We start from the raw sequence: 26,836 nt of genomic DNA, 5'->3' as shown, positions 1-26,836 counted from the left end.
TCCCCCGACCCGGAAGCGCTCGTGCCGGCTGCGGCGGGGCCACTTCCGGGCGCGAGGTCCGTTTCCGGCGCGGCCCTTCGACCTCCGCGGGCAGAGGCGGGCTGCGAGCCAGGGCCGTGGGGGGGCGGCTACGCTCCGGCCGCGTTCGCTGCTGCCCACGGCCCCGCGCACTGCCCCGCAACCGCCATGGGCAAGAAGCACAAGAAGCACAAGACCGAGTGGCGTTCGTCGTACGAGGGTGAGGCAGCGGGCGCGCTTTGTGACGCCGGGCTGGTTGGGTATTCGCGCGGGCTGGCGGGCGGACGAGCGAGGGTCCCGGGGACGCGCTACAGATCCCAGGCTCGCGGGCTTTCGCGGTGGGCGGGGTCCTGGGCTCGCGGGGGTGGGGGCCCGAGCTCCGTCTGGTCCACTTCCGAAGTCCTGGAGAAAAGCCAAGCATCTGAGTTGGCTGGTGTCTGAGTCTCCGGGAGAAGGTTTTACCGCTTTGTCCTCCCGCCTTTCCCTGCCCGTTCCTGGTCCTGCAGCAGCAGTTCGTTACGTGTCAGCGGAAAGCAAGGGGGTAAACAGCAAGGGCCATGGGGCTTTGGGATGTGGGATCGGTCTGCGGAGTCCCAGCTCCTAGCCTTGTTGCTTCCACTCGTCTTGTTGCTTTCCCCTCTCCCTGGCTACCTGAGGATAATGCAGTGTGAGGGGGAAGGAAATGGAGAGGAAAAAGAAATAACACTCAGCCACTCTCAGCTTTGCCCCACCGTCTTTCCCTAGTGGTTTTAGCATTCTTCTGCTCCACCTTAGTAGGGCCAATAGTCCTCTAGGGCCTCCATAGTAGCACCCACGCATTGGCCAGCCATGCCACCCACCTGGGTGATGTTTCCTCTGAGCATGCACTGTGAGGGCCACTCTCTCTGTCTCTACAGATTATGCAGACAAGCCCTTGGAGAAGCCCCTGAAGTTGGTCCTCAAGGTTGGAGGAAGCGAAGTGACCGAACTCTCTGGATCTGGTCATGACTCCAGTTATTATGATGATAGGTCAGACCATGAGCGGGAGAGACATAAAGAAAAGAAGAAGAAGAAAAAGAAAAAATCAGAGAAGGAGAAATACATGGACGATGAGGAAAGAAGGAAGCGAAAGGTAGAACAGGGTGGTGGTGGCCATCATGTGCTGTCCCCAGAACCCCTGAGGCGACAGACAGGAGAGCTGCAGGGCTTAGGAAAGGGGGTGTTTTGTTTGTAGCAAAACAGACTGCAAAGGTAGTTGCTTCACTTCTGGCTCTTTGTGCCTCACTTTTCCCGCAACCCCTGGGGAGGGTCTTTGCAAGGGTGGGAGTCTGGAGTGAGAAGAGTCTCTGAAAGAGGGTGATTCTCTCTTAGCTTTGTGTTTTCCCTTACAAACAGGAGGTTTGTTTAAAATTTTCTGCATTGCTCTCACTGCCTTGACTTTGCCTCATAGGAAGAGAAGAAGCGGAAACGGGAAAAGGAACACTGTGACACGGAGGGAGAGGCTGATGACTTTGATCCTGGGAAGAAGGTAGAGGTGGAGCCGCCCCCTGATCGGCCAGTCCGAGCGTGCCGGACCCAACCAGGCAAGTGCTTGCATTTTCAGACTTTCTCAGACTGTTGGAGCTTGTTACTGTGAAGCAGCAGTTGGTATCGTGTCCTTCACCTTTTTGGAAGACGCACAGAAAGAAGGAACAGTGTTTTCTCTTCCAAGGCCTTTCATGAAATATAACTGAATCAGAGGTTCTTGCTGTCATCATTGAACTTCTAGAGCAGGGTTTGGCCAAGTGCTGCTCCTGGTCTTTTTCTTTAAGCCCATGAGCTAAGAAGCTCATCATAGATGGGAGGAGGCTAGTGTTTCAAGGACTTCAAAAACACTGGGAGCTGTGCTGACTCTACCAAAGGAGAGCTTCTGGAAAACTCTGACCTGTGTGTGGTCACTCCAGACAGTCAGGAGGTTCATTTTTCAGGCGATTCTTTTCTTGCTGGTGGAGGTAGAAGGAATTGTATTGCAATCATGGTGGGGTGCTGTCTTCTGGCAGTACCCTCCCATGAGTGAGTCATTGCCATGGTGAACAGGTAGGTCTTGGGGCTGCTGAGCATGTTGGGAAGAGGAGAAGGTCAGATGCAAATAACATCATTAAATGAATGTGTCTGCAAAGTTGGTACAGTCACTGGTAAAATTGTAACTCAGTCTACCTTGTTTCCTTGACATTATACATCGGGTACTTCCCCCCTCCCTCACAATATGCCTGAGGAGCTAATGATCACATGATGTTTTCTTGGTCACTCTCAAGAGCATCACTGTTGAGGACCTGCTGGTCTGCACACCTGTTGTGCTTCAGGCGTGGTTCCTCAATCGACAATGGCATTTAGAAACCAAAGTCTGGGTGCTGGGTGTACTACTCAGTGGACAAGCTGGGAAAGTCCATTACATACATTTGGCTTCTAGAGGGAACTTAAACTGACATCTGTGTTTACATTCACCAAAAATTAGGTTTTCACGTGTGTGCCCAGAGATGTAGCTAAGAACTGCTATGCTCACAATAACCCCTGTGCAGCGTGTATTCTCATCCCTGTTTTACACATGAAGAATAGGAATATCCAGAAGTAGGACTCTCAAGTGAAATGATAGTTGGTGAATCCATCAATTACTATATTCAAAGCCTTTGTTCTTACTTCCATACCTTATCTGGAATGTACCAGGCCCATTGGTGATAGGGAGTAGAAATAGATTGATGACTAATAGCTACATGTTGTTGGTTTAAGGGATTTTGGTACTAGGGTTTGGGGACTTATGTGTGGGTGCTCTTTACAACCAACTGAGCTTGGTGGGGGGCCAAGGCTGAGTTTGGTTTACCTTTGTATCCAGTTCGTATTTGAACCGTCTTAGGAAAATGCTTTGGAACTGGAAACAAATAAGTATGTACTGTGAAATTGGAGCACTCCAGTGAAGTGATTTCAGAATCTTTTTGTTCAATTTTACTTTTTTCCTTTTTAAATCATCAGCTGAAAATGAGAGCACACCTATTCAGCAACTGCTAGAGCATTTCCTTCGCCAGCTCCAGAGGTAACGAGTATTTCTAAAGAGGTTTTATTTGAGGGCATTTGGGTTCTTCCCTATGATGTGTTTTTGCCTCCACCACCGTGGTGTGTGAAGCAGACACTTTGCCTACACTGGTAACGCCCAGTTTGACGGAGTGGGCAAGCACCATTCAAGAGCAGAGCGGGGAAGAGACTGTCAATGTAGGGGGTCAGAGAGCTGTGATATAGATGTCATGGTTGCAGCCAGGATGCTAATCACGGAATTTTTAGTGTATCCAGAAATACCTGTCACAATTTTAAAGGGCATAAGTTTAATTTTAAGAAATAAACTTTGGTCACCTATATTAAAATTTTTATGGCGAAGGGTTTTATATGATTCAGAAATTTAGGTTTTAGGGATTTCCAGTTTAAATAAAGATGTTTCTGTTTTCAGAAAAGATCCACATGGATTTTTTGCTTTTCCTGTCACGGATGCAATTGCTCCTGGATACTCAATGATAATAAAACATCCAATGGATTTCGGCACAATGAAAGACAAAATTGTGGCCAATGAATACAAGTCAGTCACGGAATTTAAGGTAAATTAATTTTAGTTCCTAAAATAATTGTTAAGAAGCTGTGCATTAGTTTATGTCCAGTAAACACTTCATTCATCCAACGTAGGTTGTTTCCATTTACAAGTTTTCACAGGCATTTCTGTGTTTGGGTTGATGTTTCACAAACAGCATCAGGCAAATGGGTTGGTTGTAATTTTCTCTGTAATTTGGTCTAGAGCAGTAATTCTCAATCTTTTTTATAACATGGCCCACATACTAATTACTAAAATTCTGTATCTTTGCCTGTCTCACAAAAAAAAAGGTATAATTTTGACTTATTTACACAGGATGGCCGTCGTCGTGTTCCCTATTATCTTTTTTTTTTTTTTTTTTTTTGACAATCTAAGGGAAAAGAGGTCAGTGCCCCTGACTAAATAGTCAGATATTGCGTGTTTTAAAAATTCTTGCAGCACACTAGTGAGCCTCTTGTGGCACACCATTTGAAAATCACTGGTCTAGACGCTGGCCCATGTGTTAACATGCCATTTGAAATGCATTTCTTTTTTTATTTTTTTTTTTAAGTTAACGGTGCTGGCTTAAATGAGACATGTTAGGTCAAGCAAAGTTATATCTTATTTGGCCTGGTTCCAGAATGAATATTTTTAAAAATGTAGTTTTCCTAATTCTCAGTTTTATCCTGTAATAACTGGGAGTTTGGGATTTTTAGAATAATAAGTTCTTAAATCCTCTGAATACTTAGCTCTTAACTCTTTCTTAGTACTGGCTGTGAGAGGTGGAAATTGTTGACTGGCTCCAAAACCCTGGGGGGAAATCAAAACTAATGCTTGACAACATTGGCAGTAACGTTATTTAGGTGACAACATTAGGCTTCCTTCTTGGGTCTGTTAACTTCTGAAAAACTTGGCTTTTCTATATTTACTGGAGACATCACCGAAAGGGTTTGCTGACCTGCAGAAAGGAGAAAGGAAAAATTCCCACAGGAAGATGGATTAGTACTCCAGAGGGCAAGTGGTAACAATCATCCATGCTCTGTCTTTTCTAACTGCGGTCCCCAATTTGGTCTCTTGCCCAGTGACAAAGCCAGGGTGTGAGCAGTGTCCACCCCATCTCTTGTCCTCAGGAGAATGGCTTTTTTTTTTTAATAAAATTATAGGTATACAATCTAGGTTTCAGGTATACAGTCTATATAATACATCATCTGTATGTTGTGTTGTGTGTTCATGCCAAGTCTCTCCATTCTCTCAAGTCTCTCCATTACCATTTATCCCCCCATACCTTCTTCTCCTTCCCCCCACCCCTCTTTCCCTTGGGTAACCATCATACTGTTGTCTGTGTCTATGACTTTGTTTGTTTGCTTAATTCCTTCACCTTTTTCACCCAGCCCCCAACCCCCTCACCTCTGAGGACTGTCAGTCTATTCTCTTATCTATGAGTCTGTCTCTATTTTGTTTGTCAGTTTATTTTGTTCATTAGATTCCACATATGAGTGAAATCATATGGTACTTGTCTTATGGACCTGGAGAGCGTTGTGCTAAGTGAAATAAGCCAGTCAGAGAAACACAAGTCAGGAGGGTGTTCTGAACCCAACACAGTTGGGACCTGTGATGGATGCGGGCTTCATAGCCTCAGTCCCAGACCTGGGGACACTGGCACAGTGACTTGGTAAGGTCCCCAGATAGCACGCACTCTGTTGGTGTGTGACTTAATGGTCACTGTCCATCCTGAAGTCTAATTCATCTGTGACAGCTGTGTGCTAAATAATTTGGTTGGGATGTTAAAATACTGATGTTTCGAATAACTTACTTTTAATATGTTACTGTTCAGTAACACATTATTTTAGTCCTCTTCTATATAGAACTAGAATAATTGTAGACAAATTTTAAATCCCATGGAAAAACCCCAGAGATAGAGCACCTAACTGTGCACACCTCTCAGTTTATCCCTGGGCTTTTACTTAGCTGTTGGTCCTTGCTCCTATTTACATCCGAGTTCCTCTTGAAGAGAGGAGAGGAGAGAGGGTTGGAGACAGGAAGGATGCAAAGGGAGCCATCATCTTCCTCACGTGAAATGTACGTATTATGCTCAAAAAGAAGTACAGACTTTATTTCATGCAAATGGAGATCAATGAACAATTATGAAAATTTCTCTGAAAATTTTAAAGTTATTTTTTTAATCAAAGAGGCAAATTTAATTGTTTTTTGCTTAATTTTTCAGGCCTTCATTTTGGCCTCTTTGACAAGAATCTAAACTCTTTGTTGCTCTGTGGTATTTCAAACTTGATGAATTGTTTTCTCTTTTTTTTCAGGCAGATTTCAAACTGATGTGTGACAATGCAATGACATACAACAGGCCAGACACTGTGTACTACAAGTTAGCTAAGAAGATCCTTCACGCAGGCTTTAAGATGATGAGCAAAGTAAGAAAGCCACTACCACCGAGGAGCCACAGAAACAAGAATTCTCCTCCTCTACGTTGTTTATGCCTAAACAGAAACTCACTCACAGTGAATGACATGTTTCCATCTTCCCGTCACTGGCCACGGCATGGACCCCTCTGCTCTAGGGTAGATGCCACAGGCTGTCCTCTCCATGTCCCTCTCCTCCAGGCACTCTCCTCTTTCTCTTCTTGCTCCTGCCCTACTGTAATATCTCCTTTGGGATGGGTAGAACATTCTGGATCTGTTGATCTCAAGTCTGGGTGAATTTCTCACTGGATTGCAGCCAGCCTTTTAGGTTTGTTTTGTGTGGCTGCTTCAGTGAATCCAGCCGGGACATACTGGCCATCCTGGCTTCCGAGGTGTATCTTAGGAGCCAGGTTGCATGTGCCACATGTCTAGGACCATTGTCTTTTCCCTGATGAGCCTGTAGGTGAGGTGCAGCCCTGTGCCCTCTGGCCTGTTCCCCTCTGCCGGCTCTGAGTGCTCACCAGCTAATTGGCTGCACCCTTTGGTGTTGACCCCACAACCACCTCCTGTTGCACCGCATGGAAAATTAGCTGTTAGGCCAGGTGAGGTTGTGGCCATCCCCATCCCATCCCATCGTCATGGCACCTTGGCTGTGAGGGAGAGGTAAAGTCGTGCTGCTCTGTCCTTTCTGATTCTAGGAGCGGCTGTTAGCTTTGAAGCGCAGCATGTCGTTTATGCAGGACATGGATTTTTCTCAGCAGGCAGCTCTTCTGGGCAATGAAGATACAGCTGTTGAGGAACCTGTTCCAGAAGTTGTACCTGTACAAGTAGAAACTACCAAGAAATCCAAAAGGCCGAGTAGAGAAGTCATCAGGTAAAGAGAAGTGCACTTGCCTGTGGAGTTGGACACTCACCTTGGGAAGGCAGGTGCTCCCCGGGGAGAATAGGTTAGAGACACCGGCCTTTCTGCCTGTGTCTCTGGAGTAGCTTGTGCAGCGTGGTGGGAGGAGCACAGCTCACAAGCTTAGATCTATGTTCAGAGGGATGTGACCATCCTTCTTTGCCCACCTTGAGAGTGAGGTGACCATAGTGTGTGGATAATGAATGTCACCATTACCACTGGAAGGTGTCAGAAGATCATGGGACCCCACTGTCATTTCTGCAGGAAGTGGTGGGTTGCTCTGTGACTCATGCTCTCTCCATGTGGACGCACCACCGTCCTACAGCCAGCACAGTAACTTGTTCTAGAGGAGAGCAGTGTCACGCTAATGGACACAGGAGGCGTGAGGGCTGAGGCAGCCCCTCCTGCATGCACACACGATCTGTCCCAGGTGTGACACAGTGAGCTCATCTCTTCAGCCCTGCAGCGTGTCCTCTGCTCACTGCCGTTCCCACTTTTGTCCTATTTGTGAATACTTTTTGGCCCTTTACTCCCAAGAAACCTCCTCACATGCAGAACATGTGCTGGTGACCTGGGCCTGCCTGTCCCAGGCTCAGGGAACACAACTGCCATGTTGGGCAGGCCGCATGCATGGCAACATGCATTTCTCACCATGCTCCCTGAGCTCCCTGCTCCCGTAGCTGTAAACACTGGACCAGAGGAAGGGCTTTCCCACAGGCTCAACATCCCCAGGCAGGGCTTGCTCCTGTGGCTCCTTGGAAGGGTCCCACCCACCTGCTTCTAGAAACTTCCACAGCAGAGGCTACCTCCCTTGGATGCTGCACCTAGCACCTCTCAGCTGTTTGAATCAAGAACTCCATGTGGAACCTGAGGCTGACCTGCTAAAGTCTTGGGGTGTCCCTTGGGCCTTGCGGTGGGGCCTGCTCTTCAGCCCAGTGAGCAGGCTTGTGCTCCTGGCCCTGACTCGCCACCAGCTCCTCAACCCTCCACAGGATTTTTGCCTTTTTTTCTAATGGTACCTTGAATGATGCTTTAACAATGAGGCTCCTGTCATGTGATATTTCTTCTGTTCTTAAGGCAACTGAAACACGTAACTGATACAGAAAGTTTCCTCGGTTTATACTTTTCATCTTAATAAAAGGTCTTGTTTTACTGTGGTTAGAACTAAAAGGGAAGAGAGTGTAACTGCTCTTTGTGTCACTCCTACTCGGTATTTGTGACTCTGGGGACCTTAAGGACTGACCGCCACAGGGCAGGGGTGAAGAGGTTACGCCATGTGCCTTGTAGTGACTTCTGCAGTGTTTCTGCCTTGTAGCTGCATGTTTGAGCCAGAAGGAAATGCTTGCAGCCTGACTGACAGCACAGCAGAAGAACATGTACTGGCCTTGGTGGAGCACGCGGCCGATGAGGCTCGGGACAGGATCAACCGACTCCTTCCCGGCAGCAAGGTAGTTCTCCCTGATGAGTGGTGTATTTTGTGCCAGGACAGTGGCACAGCCCTCGGAGTCAAGAGTTTAATGTCAGGATGTTGGAGTGTCTAGTCTGAGTTCTGTTGCTGTCATGGGGTGTCATCGTCACTGGAGGGTCCAGCTCAGGAGTTCATGCTATAGTCAGGGTCAGCTCCTTTTCCTCACTGGCCATTGTAGCCACTGGCCCCATCTCCTGGGAGGTAAGGGGTGCTCCAGGGGCAGATGCCTGTGTCAGGACCACATTAACCTCCATCCCTTGACAGGCCGAGCCCGCCAGATTTCTCTGCTGCAGGTTGATTCCTTTCCCTGTGTACTCACATCTTTGTGTGCCACAGCAGTCAGTCGTGTGTCCGACGCAGGTATGGCTGGTGGGAGGGAGCCTGTCCAGCGGGCTGCTGGTCATCAGGAGGAGGTTACACCATCCTTTGAGCATCTCCTCCTCTCTGACACAAGGATACGTTCTAGGCCCGCACATCCAGTAGAAATAGTGTGAGTCATGTATGCAGCTTTAAACTTCTTAGTCGTGCTAACGACATCACAGGTGAAATTCTGATATATTTTATTTGATCTGATACATCCAAAGTAATATTTAAACATATAGTCTGAACTAGAACTTTACAGTTTTTTCATACTAAGTCTGTGAAACTCAGATTATAAAGTATTATTGAAATGATAACGTTTAGGATGTTTTGGGTTATATAAATTCTGTTAAGATTAATTTTACCTGTTTTAAAAAAAATTTTTTTTTAAGGTGCCTGCTAGAAAGTTTAAGGTTCTCTGTGTGGCTTACAGTGTCATTCCACAGGACCTGCTAGTCTGCACCCCTGTTGTGCTTCAGCCGTGGAATCGGCTGTTTCTCCAAGGAGCCCTGGTTCCTTAGTGGAGATTGGCGTTTAGAAACCCAAAGCTGGGTTCCTAAACTTTGTGTGGCCCTCAGTGGAGAGAGCTAGGAAAGGCCATTACATATGTATGGCTTCTAGAAGGAACCTAGACTGACATTGGTGTTCACATTCACCAAAAACCATGTTTTTACACTGAACCTCCGATGCCATCTAGTATCACCAAGACTGTTCTCCTTTTCTCCCTTTCAATTTTGTAATTCCACAGTGAGAAACCTGACTTCTCTTACCCTTAATACACTTACTTGACCAAGAGTAACCAGTCTCCCGTCTTCCGTGCCCTACTCACCCTGCTTGGGTCCTGGTCCCCCCTCCCAGGCTTCCTCCTCCCACTCAGACATTTGTTCCCTCCACTTGGGCTCCAGCACCTGGACAGGTGGGCACCCTTCTCCACCTTTCCACACACACCAACACACAGGTGCCTTCTCTTCCTCACTCTCTTCATGGCCTGCAGAGGAGGAGTTGATCTTGTTTGAGGGTTGGTTTTTAAATGGAAATAGTTCCCACCTGCTTTAGAGATGGAGACCCTGAACTATTTGTTGATAACAGGATGCTTATTGACCAGTGTCTTGTTCTAACTCATTTCATTGAGGCTTCTGACCTACTATAAAAAGTTTCTAGGTAAGGTGTTTTCTTCGAAAAGCTCTTTTTTAGAAGGTGTTACAAGGCATTTTGGTAAGAAGTTCTTTCATTGCACTCGTGTGCACGTTGTTTGCAAGTGGGCCTTGCACTCCAGGGAAAGGTATGAAAGGGGCCTCTTTCCTTCCTTCATAGAGAAACAAGTGACCTTTGTGGCCTTTCAGGATTATCCAAGCTAGGCCATACTCCTAGGCCTTTATTTTGTTGGAGCTTCAGTAGAAGTCTCAACTGCAGAAGCTAAGGGCTGTCACTTCATGGGGGAGTGTGCACTCAGGCGTGCTTCCTTGCAGATGGGCTATCTGAAGAAGAGTGGAGATGGGAACCTGCTCTACAGCGTGGTCAACACGGCTGAGCCAGATGCTGACGGTGGGTGGCCCGTCTCAGGGCTCAGTGTCCTTTTTAGTCTTGATGCTGTTCTACTAACCTCTATTTCTATTTAGTGTTTTAAAACCTTTTAACCTGTTGGTGACGTCTGTTTTCACTGGAGTGTGTGACGCCAGTGGTTAAGTGTAGATGACAAGCCCTGTTCAGTTACCTGCTGCATCACCCCCCTCACCATGACACTTGCGTGGTAAATGGACTGAGGCTGGTCATCCAGTGGGGGTGGAGGTGCTGGTCAGACCGTCTCTGACCAAGGGTCCCTAGGACAGCCAGGACAGGAATTGCACTCCCACAGAGCTGCAGGCTTGGGGCTGGACATCCTGATACTGTCGTGAGGGTTTACCTCACAAGTTCAGTAATGGCTCCTTTGGCAGAAACCAGTCCCCAACTCTGCTCTACTTTTGAAGCTTGAAAGAAGTAACTGTCAGCTCAGACACGAGTTTTAGAAGAAAAAACCCTAGTTGATAATTCCATCAAGGAAGATCTTGATGAATGCATAAATATTGGGGTTTTTTGTGGCCTTTAGCAAGCATTTTTATACTTTTTCATCTCCTTGAAAAAGATTTCAAAGGCTTGTCCTTTTAGGGGAAGCAAAATTCTGGAAGTGAATATGCAGGCATGCATACACACCCAGAAAAATGAAACTCTTTTCTTGGCCGTGCATACATGGATGTAGGGCAGCCCCCATGGGCCTAACATGCCTGGTGGCATTATTTCACCCAGCCCTTGACACACAGTTTTATTTAGTATTCTCTGATGTATACAAAGTATAAATTCTGATGAGTTTCTTTGCTCTTGAGTCAGAATGAATCATACTGTCTTCCTAAGAGAATAGACAAGTCGATCAATGGCTTAGAAAAAAAACATGAAGTAGAGGTTCCGATTAGGGATTTGAAGATTCCTGCTCAGGTCACGTGAAGAGTGTGAGTGACAACTTTAGCAAAGGAAATGTGCAGTCAGAGGGTGCACAAAGGCGGGGGCTCTACTGTTGCTGTAAGAATGCATACAGCAATTCTTAGAGGTGGTGAGTGGTCAGTTTGAAAATTATGTTCCTAGTGTCATGGTCAGAGAGCAGAAGTTTTTCATTATGTTGGCTTTGGGGTAATCAAAAAGTGAACTTGGAGTGTGGTTAAGGTTTGCAAATGGTAGTTGGCTTTTGTGAATTCGATTTTAGATGGCCTTTACAGAGAGCCCCTGGGCCCTCTCTCCCACACATACCTACTGTGAGGTGAAGAGAGTGCTTGAGGTGCTGTGTGGGATAGGGGATCCATTAACTGCCCGCTCACAGCCCTGATCTTCTTGCAGAGGAGGAGACCCACCCGGTGGACCTGAGCTCACTCTCCAGCAAACTGCTCCCTGGCTTCAGCTTCACCACGCTGGGCTTCAAAGATGAGAGAAGGAGCAAAGGTAAATGTGCAGGGAATGTGCAGGGAGTGTGGGGAGGAGCGCTCACAGGTCAGTCAGTCATCGCAAAGGAGTTCCCGGTTCCTCCTCCAAGATCTTCCTGACTTGCCTGTTTTTAGAAATATATCCAGATTCTGATTTTGAAACCGATAGTAAAATTAAGACTATTTGAATGACAGGAATAAAAATGACAGTAGGCAAGTTCCTGCTTTGCCATGTGCTCTTTACTGACGGATGGGTCTCAGTTCTGCACTCCGTGGAATTCTTAGTTGGGCTGCCATTGTCTGCTTTGGTAGCCGGGACTCTTGGGGCCAGGTGGTGGTGATCTAATGGTGGAAATTTACTTTCCTCCAACAAGCTGTCACATTTTACTCATTTGAAAGGGGTGGTGGTGATGCCTGCGGCCAAGAGAGAGCTGTGCATGACTTTCTCCGGAGAGAATTAGGGAGGGTGTGGGTACATTGACTGCATTTGTATTTGTGGTTGGCTTTTTGGTTTGTTTTGGAGTGTCTGTTAGTATTTCTGGCTGTTTTGTTCCCAGGGGACATTTTGCTTGTCAACTGGGGTGCTACAGGTCCAGGCTGCTTCTTCACACCCTCCTGTGCCCAGGACACAACCCTCCCAGCCCCTGACATCATTCATGCAGAGGTGCCATCACATGTGTCCTTCAGGGCAGTGACCCTCTGATTCCCTTTATATCCCCTCAGCATGAGCCAGCCTCTGTAGGTGAGGTTCCCAATAATGTCTGGGATGGGAGAGGAGCCGGCACCAAGAAGCCCTTCGACTTGTCACGCTCAGTCCTTTACAAAACACTGAACCATTCTCTGTAGCCATTGGCCACAGAGGTAACACAAAGGTGATGAAGCAATTCTGCTAGTCATATCCCAACTTCTTCCAGTCAGTAGTTCAGCAAGAATTTCGTAGAGAAGAAAGGGTGCCACTGAGGGGAATGCCTTATACAAGAGTGTGGGTGAGCAACACAATGAGAAAGGTGGAGTTCATCTCGTGCCAGATGTAATTTGAGTGTAAATCTGATGTTTCTTATGTTTTCCCTTTTTTCCCCACTCTTAGTCACATTACTGTCAAGTGCCAGCACTGCACTTTCAATGCATAATAATTCTGTATTTGGAGACTTGAAATCAGACGAAATGGAGCTTCTGTATTCTGCCTACGGAGATGAGACGGGTGTGCAGTGTGCGCTGAGGTAAGCTATGCACAGGGACACAGGTGGGCGTCTTGCTTGCTCTGCAGCAGGAGCCGTTTTCCTACTGAGCAAGCACTTCAGAGCCTGTTTGTTGGGGAGACAGCCACTGGCAGCAGGTTCAAATAGCAGAAATTTCCAAGTTATTTTCAGTAAACTCTTGTGGTCTGCTATAGCCTGGTTGTGAATTTGGGTAATTCAATCACAATTTTTTATTTAAATCATTTTTTATTTTTCAGTTAGATTTGACATACAATACTATGTTAGTCTCAGGTGTACGCCCCAGTGATTAGACATTACACAACCTACTGAATGATCATCCCATAAATCTCATACCCATCTAATACCATGCACTGTTATTAGAATATTATGGACTGTATTCTCTATACAGTACTTTATATCCATCCCCCCGACTACTCTGTTACTACCAATTTATACTTCTTAATCCATTCACCTTTTACACCCAGCTCCTCAACCCTCATCCCATCTGGCAACCATCAAAAGGTTCTGTGTATCTATGAGTCTGTTTCTGTTCTGCTTGCCATTTGTTTTCTAGATTTAATTATTGATAGATATGTATTTATTGCTATTTTATTGCTAATTTATTTCATTTTATTTTTATTTTTGTCTTCTTAAAGAAGACCCTTTAACATTTCTTATAATCCTGGATTGGTAGTGATGAACTCCTTTAGCTTTTCCTTGTATGGGAAGCTCTTTATATGTCCTTTGATTCTAAGTGATAGCTTTGCTGGGTAGAGTAACCTTGGTTGCAGGTCTTTTGCTTTTCATCACTTTGAATATTTCTTGCCAGTCCCTCAGGCCTGCAAAGTTTCTGTCTTGAAGTCAGCTGTCAGTCTTATGGGAACTCCCTTGTAGGTAACTAACTGCTGTTTTTAAGATTCTCTGCCTTTAACCTTTTGCATATTAATGATGATGTATCTTGGTGTGGGCCTTTTTGGGTTCATCTTTTTGGGACTCTGCACTTCCTAGACTCGTGTAGTTCCTTCACCAGGTTAGGGAAGTTTTCTGTTATTTTTTTACATAGCTTTCTGATTTCTTGCTCTCTCTCTTCTGACACCTGCATGATGAGAATGTTGGTACACTTGAAGTTGTCCCAGAGGTTCCCTATACTGTCCTCATTATTTTAAATTCTCTTTTCTTTTTGCTGTTCTGATTGGATGTTTTTTGCTTCCTTATAATCTAAATTGCTGTTTTGATTCTCAGCCTCATCTTCTCCACTCTTGATTCCCTGTAAATTATTCATTTCAGTTAGTGTACCTTTCATGGCTCACTGGTTCTTCTTTATGGTTTCCATGTCCTTTTTCATGTTTTGGAAGTTCTCTCCAAGTTCATCTACTCTTCCCCTAAGTTCATCCTTATAACCATCGTTTTGAACTTTGTAGATTGCTTGTCTCCATTTTGTTTAGTAGTTTCTCTGGAGTTTTTGTTCTCTTCTTTCATTTGGGACATTTCTTTGTCTTCTCATTTTGGTAACTTCCCTGTGTTTGTTTCTATGTATTAGGTAGAGCTGCTACATCTCCCAGGCTTGGTAGAGTGGCCTAATGTAGGTAGTAGGTGTCCTTTAGGGTCCAGTGGCACAGCCTCTCTGTTCACCTGAGCTGGACTTTCCACCCTTTGGCTCTGTTCACTCTCCTTTTGCAATTGAGTCTCCACTGCTGTTTGCATGTCAGTGGGAAGGATTTAGCCCCAGGCCAGTCGGCTTCAAGTTCCTTCATTGGCTGTGACCACCATGGAAGTTCAGCTGTGCAGGGGCCAACCCTACGGAGCAGGACTTACTTCACTGGGATTCAGGTGCCCACCCACTCTGCTCCTTGAGTGTGTTGCTTGTGGGTGGGATTGGGTGGTGCTTTGATGTGGTCTGAAGCTGTCCACCAGGTACACTGGCTTTTGTGCCTTCCAGGAGGTACAGGCCAACCTCTGCCAGCATCTGTGTTCTGTCTGGGGCTGTGTTCTATAGGTGGCGGCTACTCATGCTGGGTTTGGATGTACCCAGGAGAGGCCAACCTGTGAACCAAGGCCAGCTGCCACTACTGCTGGGCCTGGAGCCACTTAGTGAGAGGGTACAGGGCACACTAAGCCCAGATCCTGCTTGTTTAAGAGATTCTAGGAAAATCTGAAGCATGAGCCAAGACAGGCCATTCATAATGGAATACCAGTGGAAACAGCTTGAGTTGGCCCAAGAGTTGGCGAGGTTAGATCTTTGTTTTATTCTGGAAAGAAACAATATATGAAAACATTTTTAAAAATCAGCCCCTAATATGCTAAATGAGTATCTAGCCCAGGTTTTCTGTGAGACAAAAAAAAAAAAGTGGAAAACTGAGGAGGAAATTTCTTATAAGAGATGTAAGAAATCTCTTTGTCTGGTGATCTCTTACATTTCTTACAAGAGAGGATGGTGTCACAAATTGGTTACCCTCCTCTTCACTCTTGTTTTCCTTGGCAGCATGCTCACAGTTCTTCAGGAACACGTCACCTTTTTCAGGTAGCGCCGTGCAGCTGGACTGCACTTGTCTTCCCCAAGTGCATGCTCCTGAAACACATGCAGGTTCTGTGTGCCGCACAGTGGGAGTCACAACACACGAAGGGAGGTGGACAGGTCCTCGCCTCGTATCAGCACCCTTTCCCACTGGACTCCCCCATGCCGCCTTCCTCAGACACTTTGTCCTGAGGCACTTCCAGACCACACTGTTAGTGTTCTGGCTAGTCCCTGTTCCCTTCTCAGCTGTCATTGTGGTGGTTTGTCATAAAATGCTCCTGGCAGAGACTCTGGTGGTGTTGCTTCCAGACCAGCAGCCCTCCTCGCTGTGTGTGAAGGTCTTTGAAGTCTGGACAGCCCTTTGAGCCTTTGCCTGGTTTTGATGCTAGGACCATGCATTTTCCATTTTCTGCCTCCTTTTAAATTTGGTTAGTTTTATTTTGATTTTTAAAGCATTCATATGGCCCAAAAATCGAGCCTGGCTCCCACAACTGCTCCCTCCCCTTCTCCATTAGGTAGCCATTTACACTGTGCATCTTTCCTCAGTCTACTTTTATTTTTAAACCCAAAACAGATATGAATGTGCTTCTTTTACAAAAGTTAGCATAAGTCATCCTATCATCCCATACATGTGTGTATACACTGTTCTTCACCGTGCTTTTTTAAAAAATTTTTTTCTTGAGATCTTTTTAACTTTTTGGTGGCATGGACCATTTTAAGGATCTGATGAAATTTGTTGGTCCACTCCCCAAATCTTCCACATATGGGAGGTTTGCAGCTCTCAGAAAGAACCTCCTGGAGGAGCAACTGAGGCGTGCTGATGTCACAGGCTTCTGTGCTCAGCACTGCTAGCATTGCTGGCAGCAGAGTGGAAGATGAACGCACATAGCGTTTGTGTCAATATGTTCTTTCCTGGCCCTTTCCAGCCTGCAGGAGTTTGTGAAGGATGCTGGGAGCTACAGCAAGAGAATAGTGGATGACCTCCTGGACCAGATCACAGGCGGAGACCACTCACGGATGCTCTTCCAGCTGAGGCAGGTGGGCTGCACTGTGGTGCCATTCCTGTAAAAGAGCCCATCCAAATGACGGGCTCCTCAGGGTAGATTGTGCTGATTTTAGGTCATCGCTCAACAGTTCTTCCCTCACTGACCTTTTCTTTTTCTACTTTTCACTGTCAGTTGTTTTTAGAAGAAACTTTTAAAAGTCCTCTCTATTTGCCACATACTTACTCTTCATAACTTTGTACATACTCAGATTTCTTTCATCTGTTATTTTCCTTTGTTCTGAAGAATTATTTTATAGTATAGATTTGGTGACAGTGAATTTGCTCAGCTATTTGTTGAGAAAAGTATTTTACCATCATTTTTTAAATTCATTTTTCATGGGTATGGAATCAATAGGTTGATGTTTTTTTCCTTTCTAATTTAAAATATACCTGACTTGCACTATTTCTGTGTATGCAGTTATTTTTATCTTTGTAAACATTTGTAATGTGTCTGTTTTGGCCAAAATCAAGGATTGACAAACTGGCCCTTGAGCCCAGTGTTTTTCTACATTACATTTTTTCATAGGTTGTAAAAAAAAATGCTGTAGACTTTACATGGTTCTCAAAACCTCAATACAGGGGTAGGTAAAAGTAGGTATACAGCTGTTGTTAGTATGTAAAACTCAGAGTTTATTCTTGTATTATTTATAGTATTATAAATTATAAATAGTATTATTTCCACTGGAATATGTAAATTTATTTTTGCCCACACTGTATTTGCTCTCTGGCCCTTCAGAGAAAAAGTTTGCTAACCTCCGCTCTAGATGCTTTTATTTATTTTTTACTTTTTGAAGATTTTTTAAATTATTTTTTAGAGAAAGAGGAAGGGAAGGAGAAAGAGGGGGAGAAAACCATGAATGTGTGGTTGCCCCTTGCACACCTCCAATTGGGGACCTGGCCCACAACACAGGCATGTGCCCCAACTGGGAATAGAACCGGTGACCTTTTGCTTTGCAGGCCCACTCTCAATCCACTGAGCTACACCAGCTAGGGCTGCTCTAGATGCTTTTAATTTTTAATCTTTATAACTGATTTTCAGCCATTTATTTTTTATGTGTCTTAGTGTGCTTTGTTTTTATTCTGCTTAACATTTAGTGAGCTTCTTGGACCTATTGGTTTATGGTTTTCAACAAATTTGGAAGATTTTTCAGCCATTATTTCTTCAAATACTGTTTGCTCACACCCTTATTTTATCTTTTCTGTGACTTTGACATGTGTGTTAGATGTCTTGATATATTCCACATATTACTAAAGCTCTTCTTTTAAAAAGACTTAACCGCCCCCCACCCCTTTTAGTTGGAATAGTTTCTATTGCCATGAGTTTGGTAATCCTTCTTTATGCCATGCCTAAATTTGTAAATCTCACCTAGTGAATTTTTTACTTAAGATACCATGTTTTCCATCTCTGGAATTCCATTTAGTTCTTGTGTTTGGGGTTTTTTTGTATCATCTATTTTCATATTATTTTCATAATATTTATTATAGTTGCTTTTAAAGTCTTTTGCCACTAATTCTGTCCCTTCCATCCGTCTGGATTTGTCTCTGGGCAGATTTTCCTTTGATTTGTAGGCCATGATTTGCTGCTTTGTTGTCTGGTTGGATGTCGGGCTTGCACTGAGAGTCTAGACTGTGCTAACACAGTGCTCGCTGGCCACAGGGGGCTGTTGGGAAATTTGGAAGTGCTGGTTTGATTTTAGTTACGTTAGAAGTGTGAGCTACAAACTAGAATGTTAAAGACTAGTACAAAAAAAGAAGGGTGAAAGTATGTCAGTAATTATTTCATTTGGATTACATGTTAGAATAAAAATGTTTTCAATAGATTAAGAAAACTACGTTAAGACTAATTGTACATCAAGGTTAATTTTAATGTGGCTACTAGAAAATTTAAAATTAGGTATAAGCTTACATTATTTTTCTGTTGGACAAGACTGGTCTGGATTTTATCTTCTTCCTTTAAAGAATGTTTATGTTCCTTTTGGCAGAGTTGTTACTTCTGAACCACCTGGTCCTCTTAAGCTTATTTTTAAGCTTTGTTAGGATTCATGTAGGCAACCTTTCTTCTAGTGTTAGTCTGGCCTAAATACTAAGGAGTAGTGAATAAGCTGTCACATGTGTCCGTGATGTGGATGGATTGCCCTATCCATCCACATCACGTTTGGGAAAACTGATTTCCTGCCTGTTTTACTTTGCAGAGGAGAAATGTCCCGTTGAAGCCCCCAGATGAAATAAAGGTGAGTTCCATGGACATGTAAATAAAAACATTGTTATTAGGGTTCCAGCAGGGCAATTGTGCTCTGCTTTTGATATGGGATGGTTGAGAAGAACTTTGTATATTCTTATTTAGAAGGTAATTAAGTTTCTGATAAATAAAATTAAGTGGTAGTCTCTTTTCACCCCTTGATTTTTAATGGCTTGGGGTGAGGGATATAAAACCACAGTAAGTTCCTCCAAATGCAGACTCAGGAATGCAAAGGTGCCAGGAAGGGCGGGGCTGCTGAAAGGTGGGCAAACCACGAGGCAAATGCCATGTGCTATCAGCTGGGTGCACGTGTACTGCACACTTGTGAGTGGGATGAGCTTGGCCAGTCTAAGTCATTGGGGCCTTGTGAATGCCTATTATAGATGGTTTCTGTTGGAGGAAACTGTTCGTTGTGGTCCAGCTAAGGTTCCCTGCCCTCCCCGCCTTTTCCTGTCCAGAAGAAACTGGGAGTGCATTGGAGCAGAGACACCAGGATGCCGGGCAGGGTGTTGGGGCCTAGGCCACTGTTGTTACCTGGCCTTGGTGGTCGGAGGGCTCGCCTAGGGCAGGAGGGTCAGGTATCTGGCAGGCGGGGTTTGCTGAGTGACAGACTGAAGAAGGTGACATGGTGTCTCCCAGAAGGGCGTGCTCCGTGGTGCATCTGGGTACATAAGGAGCCAGGGTTCTGCTCAGGGTGTGTCTGGCTATGCAGATGCAATGTGGCATAGAGTGGAAGCCCCACGCCCATCTTCGAAAACCTGGCATGCTGCAAGCTGCCTTGAGCTGGGAGCCTGGCACACATTTCTGCCCTGCTGCTAGGCCTCCACAGAGTCAGCTCTGGGGCAGGTGTGGGCAGCTTTCAGAAGGGGCCTTCTGTTACCTATACCATCCTTTGTGCTGAATGCCTGCTCCCCACCCCTTTTTTCAACCCTGTGGTGGCTGTGCCCGTCTCTGGCTGGCTCCATTAAGTAAGTGCTTTCCTGTCCGTGTGTAATAGTCAGCCTGTGTTGACATGCAGTGAGGCACCCACCTCTGCTCACTTCATTCTGTCATGCTCATGCTCAGTACTGTCTTAGAATGTAGATCTCTACACTTAGCTAGCAGAAGTGACCAGTGGAAACAACCAAAGCACTTTCCTTTAGGTGAGCCCTGGAGCAGTCTAGCCTTGGGAAGGCTCTTTGGTATGTGTGTGTGCTGTGTGCATTAGTGCGTAGGAAGGGGCATTTCTCTGCTGTGATCTCTAGGGAAATTTGTGATGCTAGATGTCCTTCTATGGGGCAAATAGGGTGTGAGCAAACCAGCTTTTTTCAGGATGTTATAATGAGCTCCAAATTGCCTCATGTTTTAGGACCTTCAGGTAAACCTTTAACATCCGTGAGAGACACAGGCTGGGGGATGATGATCCCCAATGAGCAAGGGTTTGGTGCTGAGCCCTGGGTGGGGTAACTAACAGCTCTAAGCCTCCGTCTTTGGTTAAGAGGCAGATGGTAGTGGTGGGGTGGTTGTGGGGATTTATAGTTAAACTCAACCCTTGGGGCCTGGCCCATTAGTGGGCCCTATAAACATGAACTCATGATGGCCTGAATTGTTATTGTAACAGTTCCTCTTAGAAGAGATTACTTACCAAAGCAGACAGAAGTAGGTTTTATGAAAGCCAAGTGAAGAAGCAAATTTACAGATCACCAGGGGCCAAGAAAGCCCCATAGCAGCAGATTCACACCGAGGCCAAAACAGTCCAGCCAGAAGGTTTATAACAAGGCTAAGATAGCCCAACCCCAGAGGGTTCACACTAAGGCCAAGGTAGCCCAGTGGCAGAGGGTTTACACCAAGGCTGGGACAACCAGATGGGAGAGTGTTCACACTGAAGTCAAGACAGCCTGACCACAGGGGGTTCACGCCAAGGCCAAGACAGACCAATAGGCACGGAGGTTATAGGCCTAGTGTCCCTGTGCTCGGTAGCTTCCAGTCACTGGGTTCCTGTGAATTACTGAATGGAGGTGGACACCGCTCCCTACCATGCATGCTGGCAGGGGTCCTGTCTGAGTCCCGGGAGAGGGCTGAGGGTGGAGTGGGGAGCATAGAAAAGGTATCTGCACAAGCTAGGCCCAGGAACTCCCAGCACCTCTCAGGTGGAGCTTTTGTTTCTTAACTATTTGGTGAAGAAATAGTGTCACCCCAGACTGTTATTTGAGGAGGGGGGCACTGTCATTTGACACTAAATTGTCATTGGCTACTTAGGATTCAGCACCCATGTTAGAGTATGTAATTTGGCAGAATTTTGAGGGCCTTAAAATACTAGAGATGGCCCTTCAAATATTTACTTAAAATATAGCTCTATGTTAATCCTAAAAATCTAATATTCTGATAGCCAGTTGGATAGAAGAAAATGTGTATGTGATGGGGTAGAGTATTTCAGAGAAGGCAGAGCTGGCCATCTCTGGAATGATGTAGTAAGAACGGGGAATTGACACAGTAGACAAGACTTCCAGAGAGATGTGCCCCATGAGGGCCAGGAGAGCAGCGGCGGCTGCCGTCTGCACCCTCAGGAAGCTCGCCGGGGGAAGGAAAGAGAATGCTCTGTTTTGGAATCTGCTACATTACTTAAGTGAAGTCTCTGGAAAATAGTCGTGGGCTCTTCAGGCGCTGTGTACCTACCTGACACAGAGTGCCCAGAGAGCCAGCAGCCTTTGTGTGCCTGTCTGGCATTGTTGATCTAGGTAGTGGCTCACTCACGAGCTCATATCTGGTGGTTCCTGGGCTGTGGCATGGGCTAGACACAGCTTGGTCTTGCCCACTTTTGGTGACTGGTCATGACAGAGCAGGCCTGTCCTACCAGTGGATGTTCACTGCCCACTTAGTGTCTTTCCTTTTTTGTTTTCTGTCTTCCACAGGCTGGGGACCCCCTAGGAGATGGTGGCTCTGTGCTGGATTTCATGTCAATGAAGTCATACTCTGACGTCTCTCTGGATATCTCCATGCTCAGCTCTCTGGGTAGGTTGTGCTGGGTACACGCCTAACTCGTAACATGGCAGTTGGATCGGCTGAAAGGAAGTGGCCTGTAGTGCTGCGTTTCCACTCAACCTGAGGGGTGGTCCCCGGGAGCACAGGGCTGGTATACTGCTGTTTGTCCTTGTTCCCAGGAGGGTGGCCCAGCCTGGTAAGGTGGCCATAGGTGAGGGCCCTGCTGTCCTCAGGACCACCTTCAGACAGCTCCAGATTGGGCTTGCCTGGATCTTCTTCCTGACTTCAGGCTCCATGTTTCAGATTTCTGGGTCCTTCCATACTGTTGGTTCAGGCACCTGCCCCGACCTGCTGATAGTGCATTAATGGGCTCAGGTGTGCCCACCAGCATGTTCCCACTTGGACTGCTGACCACCATCCCCCCCCCACCTCGCCCTACCATGTGGGGCCTACCATGTGCTCTCTGCATCTCACACAGCATTCCATGTTTTGAAATCTACTCTGCCATTCCAGCTGCCTGTTGACTAGTGGTGCATGTTCTTCCCTGTGAACACACCTGTGCTTTTACCTGGCAGCAGCTCCCCCCAGAGGATGTAATGACAACATCTGGAGACATCTTTGGTTGTCACAATTGGGGTGTGGTGCTTCTGGCATCACATGTAGAGGCCAGAGATGCTGCTAAACCTTCTGAAACACAGAGGATAGCCCCCCAAAAGAGTGACCCAGCCCCAGTGTCTGTAGTGCCGTATGTTAAAAGTGGGTGTCACCCTGGCCAGTGTGGCTCAGTTGGTTGGAGCATTATCCTGTAAGCCAAAAGGTCACAGGTTTACTTCCTGGTCAGGACACATGCCTAGGTTGTGGGTTTGGTCCCCAGTCAGGGTGCATACAGGAGGCAACCAACTGATGTTTCTCTCCCTCTCTCCCTCCCTTCCCCCTTCTCTAAAATCAGTAGACATTTCTGGGGTGGGGGTTAAAAAAAAAAAAGTGGGTTTCATCAGACCATTTTAAGAGCATAAAATCTTGCTTTGTCATCCATCCTGACAGCCTCTGTCTTTTGATTGGAGTGTGTTGAGACCATTTGTGTTTTAAACAATTACTGATGCAATTGGATTCATGTCTGACATCTTGCTGGGGTTTTTTTTTCCCATTTTCCCAATATTCAGGGGTCCCCAAGACCACCCCCAGGTTTTGGTGATTCCCTAGCACTTAGCATGTGGTTGTACTCACAGAAAGGACACTGACCAGACTCCCCAAAGGAAAAAGGCACGTAGGGTATATCTGGAGATCAGGCACAGCTTCCAGAGCCCCTCCCCATGTGCCCTACAGGATGTGCCTGATCCCCAACAGTGATTGTTACTGCACAGCACCCTCGCTGGACACAGCCCCAAATTCCGGCCTTCCAGAAGGAAAGCGGGTGTTCAACATAAATCATACCATTGCGCAGACAGTTGTGGTGCAGGGAGCTCCTCCCGTCATTCAGGTGGTGGGAGCCTTCTGGAAATCCTTGTCCGGTCTGGCTGGCAGTTTAGAGCTGCTGTGATAACGCTTTCCTACACACCAGTTACTCTTCTTTCCTCTGGTTGTATCTTAAGATTTTCTCCTTATTACTGGTTTTCAGTATTTTGGTTGTAATGTGCCTTGTTTGCATTTCTTTAGGTTTATTCTTACTGGATTTTGTTCAGCTGCTGGATACTAAGGGTTTAGAGATTTTATCAAATGTGGGAAGTTTGGCTATAACCCCAATTCTGCCCATCGGTTGCTGAGGCTGTGTTTTGGGCTGTCCCACGCTGCATCCTCAAGGGCACTCACTGGATATTCCATCTGCTGTGCTGACCTGCTGTCGTCCTTCCTGGGGCTTCCCTTTCCATCCAGCTCCATTACGCTTTTTCAGCATCGTCATCCCTTTCTGGCCTCACTATCACGGTTTCTGTGCCTTCTTTAACACATGGAGCAAGTATCCAATTGTTTTTACTCCCTGTCCGCCCATTCCCACTTCTCTCCATGATGTCCTTCCCTGGTAGAGCTCTGTTTTCTTGCCCTGTTGCCTGCCTTATGGGTTATTGGAGGCCAGACTCTGTGGTTATGCCATTGGCGCTAGATTTGGTCACATGCCTTCGAACTGTGGTGGACCTTGCTCCCAACAGTCTGTTGAGCAACTTGGAGCTGTCGGACCCTATCCAGGTTTTGCTTTGAGGCATTCTTAGGGTGCGCACAGAGCCACAGTGTAGGGTGAACATGGTCCCACCCATAGGCTGCATCCTTCCACATGCTTGGGATAGATTGTCACGTACATGTAACTCCCCGGCAGGGTGCAAGGCAGTGCTTGGCCAAGACTAGAGAGCTCACCAGGCAGCCTGTCTTCTCCAGCTCTTGGCCCACTCACTGCCCGGCACTGCAGGTGCCTGCCCTGTGCCTAGTCCTGGAGTCTGCAGGCCTCTATTGCACACATCATCTTGTTTTTCCAGTTGTTTGTGACAGGAATGCAAGACTTCTGTCCATAAAATGGCGCAGATTGACATGGCGCCTGGTTTCTTGTCAGGCACATTGTCCCTCCCGTCATCGTCCACCCCCTTCTGCTCGCTCCAGTTGTATCACCCTCTCCTCCAAGCTTGCTTGTGTCCACCTGGTTCCCCTTATGAGGGGTTGTTGTCCTGAGCATGCATAGTGACAAGTGAGAGATCGCAGTTGTGGACCAGCAGTGCTAACACACAGTGCTTTATGGATGAGCCGGTTGACCTGAACTGATGTCTCATCATCCTGTGTTTTCACAGGGAAAGTGAAGAAGGAGCTGGACCATGATGACAGCCATCTGAACTTGGACGAGACGACAAAGCTCTTACAGGACCTGCATGAGGCGCAGGCAGAGCGCGGGGGCTCCCGGCCCTCATCCAACCTCAGCTCCCTGTCTAACACCTCCGACAGGGATCAGCACCACCTGGGTAAGGCGGCTCCTGGCCTGATCTCTGCCCCACATCTCCCAACATCTGTCTGGGAAGAGAGCAGGAGCACTGATTGTCAAGAAAGGCTAGAGACCCTGGGAGATTGGAGGGTGTGCAGGCAGTGAGTCCAGGCCCACGGGTCTGCAACGCCTTGGAGCATGAACAGGCCTCCCTTGTCATGTGGCTGCACCGAGGTGAAGTATTTGAGTGGAGTTTGTGGCTTTGGCCATTAGGTGCTGGCAGTCTGTCCCAGACAGCTACATACTAAGGCCCTTGGTAAGGGGCAGAATGAGGCTGAGGCTGAAGACTCTTACAGTGTACCGAGTTAGAAGTTGAGAACGTTTCTGCTTGTTTTGTTTTTAGTCCCAAAACAGTGTGTTGACAAGTTTGTTTCTCTAGGATCCTTATTTGGGAGAGCTTGTGACCTTTCTTGGCCAGGGGGCTCCTGAGTTTAATGAGTGTCAGGGAAATAAACCAGGAAGGGAACTAGACAGTTGCCTCATGGCTTCTTGAGTGTGTCAGTGCTACTGTTTTAGTTCCCAGATACGAATATTGAATTATTCTTTCAGAGAATAATTGGTGGCGGGGGAGGGGGGAAGTGGTGGTAGCTACAGAAGTTTGGTGAAAGTTGTCCGAATCAGGACCAGTATTCTCCCTTCTGTTAACCTTGTGATAAACAACGCATAAAGTAGGTTCCAGGTAGCCCTGGGTCGGCTCCAGATCTGAGAACTCCAACATCCTGCTAGGCTCTCCAAGTGGCGCTAGAGCCTGCTTCGGGACTAGGGTTTGTCTGAGGGGCCCCTGGCCAAGGAGCCTTTGTTCCTACAGAAGCAGCAGTTGTGCTATGTGGAGGGTCAGGGCCAACCTACTGCTATCGGGTGTCCACAGCTATGCCTGTGAAAAGTGGTCTCCACCTGTGCCCAGGACTGATAGGATGTGGTTTGTACCCTGGGAGGGATGTGAGGGTGACCTATACCCTAGGAGATATGATGGGGTGGCCTGTACCCTGGGAGTGGTAAGGGGTAGTGGCCCATAACCATAGGGGGATGAGGGAGGTGGCCTGAACCCTGGGAACCATTGCTCTGGCTGAGTCCAGGGCTTTGCTAACAGCAGTCACACAGACACGGTTTGGGCCAGGCGCCTGCTGAGCCTGGACCATGTGTACAGATCTATTGAAATGTCTTGTCTTTCCCATGATTGCAGGAAGCCCTTCTCGCCTCAGTGTCGGTGAGCAGCCAGAGGTGACCCATGACCCATATGAATTTCTTCAGTCTCCAGAACCTGCAGCCCCTACAAAGAGCTAGCCTTGTAGATAGTCTTAGATATTTTTTTAAAGTTTTTATTTGCATGTACAGAGTCTTTGTCATGAGACAAAGACTTTCATGTCCCCTTTGGCACGCAGGAAGCAGCCTGGGGAGGTGGTGAATTGTCCTGGTATCATGTCGGCCGCATGTGGACCCGTTGTTTCTGTAGATAGCCCTGTGAACCCCGAATAGTGGAAATCCTGTATAAAGGGTGTGTGATTAGATCGCATAAAGCTGGTGTGGTCTGTCTCTGGGCTTCGTGGTGTCAGTAAAGCCTTTCTCTCTGGCCGGTGTGGGCGCACCTGTTCTGCCCCATGACCTCCACAAGTGGCCCTTGGGAAACAGGTGTAGGAGTTTGTCCCATTCTGTTGGGGATCCTGTATGTTCATTCCCACCTGTCCCCCACACCCCCAACATTCCAAGGCAAGTCATGGTGGGGGTCACACAGGAGCATGTGGGGAGCTGGTCACACACCTGCCTGGCCCTAGACAGGCAAGGAGTTGAGTGCAGCTTCCTTGTTCTCTTTTTAATTCATGTGCCTAAGAAAGGAGTATGTTCTGCTAGAAGACTTAGAGGTGAACTGCCCTACCAGTTACCATGAAGTATTGTGTCCATATAAAGTGTTTTTTATTCTGGATATGTTTACTGGATGCTTGTTTATATTGGCAAAATGTAAATACAGATCTTAATAAAAAAATACACGAAGAGTATAATTGCATAGAATTATTTACTGCACTGCTAGGTGTCCATTTTTGGGTGATTTTTCAGTAAAAATCCTATGTCACACGAGGTTGACAGCGTTTGTTCTTCCTGCTATCTCCTCAGCATCTAGCCTGGTTCTCGGTCCCCACAGTGATGTCTGGAGTCTCACCTGCTCCTGCACAACTTTCCTTATTGTGAAAACAAAATCAGAGTTGATGACCTCCCAGGGTGGGGTCCTGGGGGAGAACATGAGTG

At 46.6% G+C, this 26,836-nt stretch overlaps 1 protein-coding gene across 3 annotated transcripts; it reads left to right on the top strand.

The window, feature by feature from the left end:
• Positions 1-74: 74 nt before the first annotated feature.
• Positions 75-26,586, top strand: BRD9 (bromodomain containing 9). Of its 3 annotated transcripts, none has more exons than XM_024578561.3 (16): positions 75-238; positions 915-1,129; positions 1,448-1,580; positions 3,004-3,064; positions 3,473-3,617; positions 5,902-6,012; positions 6,762-6,874; positions 8,217-8,349; positions 10,199-10,274; positions 11,595-11,696; positions 12,765-12,897; positions 16,318-16,429; positions 18,629-18,667; positions 21,567-21,666; positions 24,408-24,575; positions 25,779-26,586. In XM_024578561.3, the coding sequence occupies exons 1-16, from the start codon at positions 187-189 to the stop codon at positions 25,877-25,879; spliced, it is 1,794 nt and encodes a 597-aa protein (XP_024434329.1). In that variant the 5' UTR covers positions 75-186; the 3' UTR covers positions 25,880-26,586. The 3 variants fall into 3 exon arrangements, with proteins under 3 accessions (XP_024434329.1, XP_024434328.1, XP_024434327.1); XM_024578560.3 differs by having other exon boundaries at positions 6,759-6,874; XM_024578559.3 differs by having other exon boundaries at positions 6,699-6,874.
• The last annotated feature ends 250 nt before the right edge of the window (positions 26,587-26,836 follow it).

Source organism: Desmodus rotundus, chromosome 1 (assembly GCF_022682495.2).
Source record: "Desmodus rotundus isolate HL8 chromosome 1, HLdesRot8A.1, whole genome shotgun sequence".
Taxonomy (NCBI): Eukaryota; Metazoa; Chordata; class Mammalia; order Chiroptera; family Phyllostomidae; genus Desmodus; species Desmodus rotundus.
Note: the sequence above shows the minus strand (reverse complement) of the source record. Positions and strands in the feature narration are given on the sequence as shown.

Coding starts and splice junctions, on each gene's coding strand:
- BRD9 (XM_024578559.3), top strand. CDS start 187: ATGGGCAAGAAGCACAAGAAGCACAAGACCGAGTGGCGTTCGTCGTAC. Junction 18,668..21,566: donor AGCCCCCAGATGAAATAAAG/GTGAGTTCCATG, acceptor TGTCTTCCACAG/GCTGGGGACCCCCTAGGAGA. Junction 24,576..25,778: donor CAGGGATCAGCACCACCTGG/GTAAGGCGGCTC, acceptor CCATGATTGCAG/GAAGCCCTTCTCGCCTCAGT.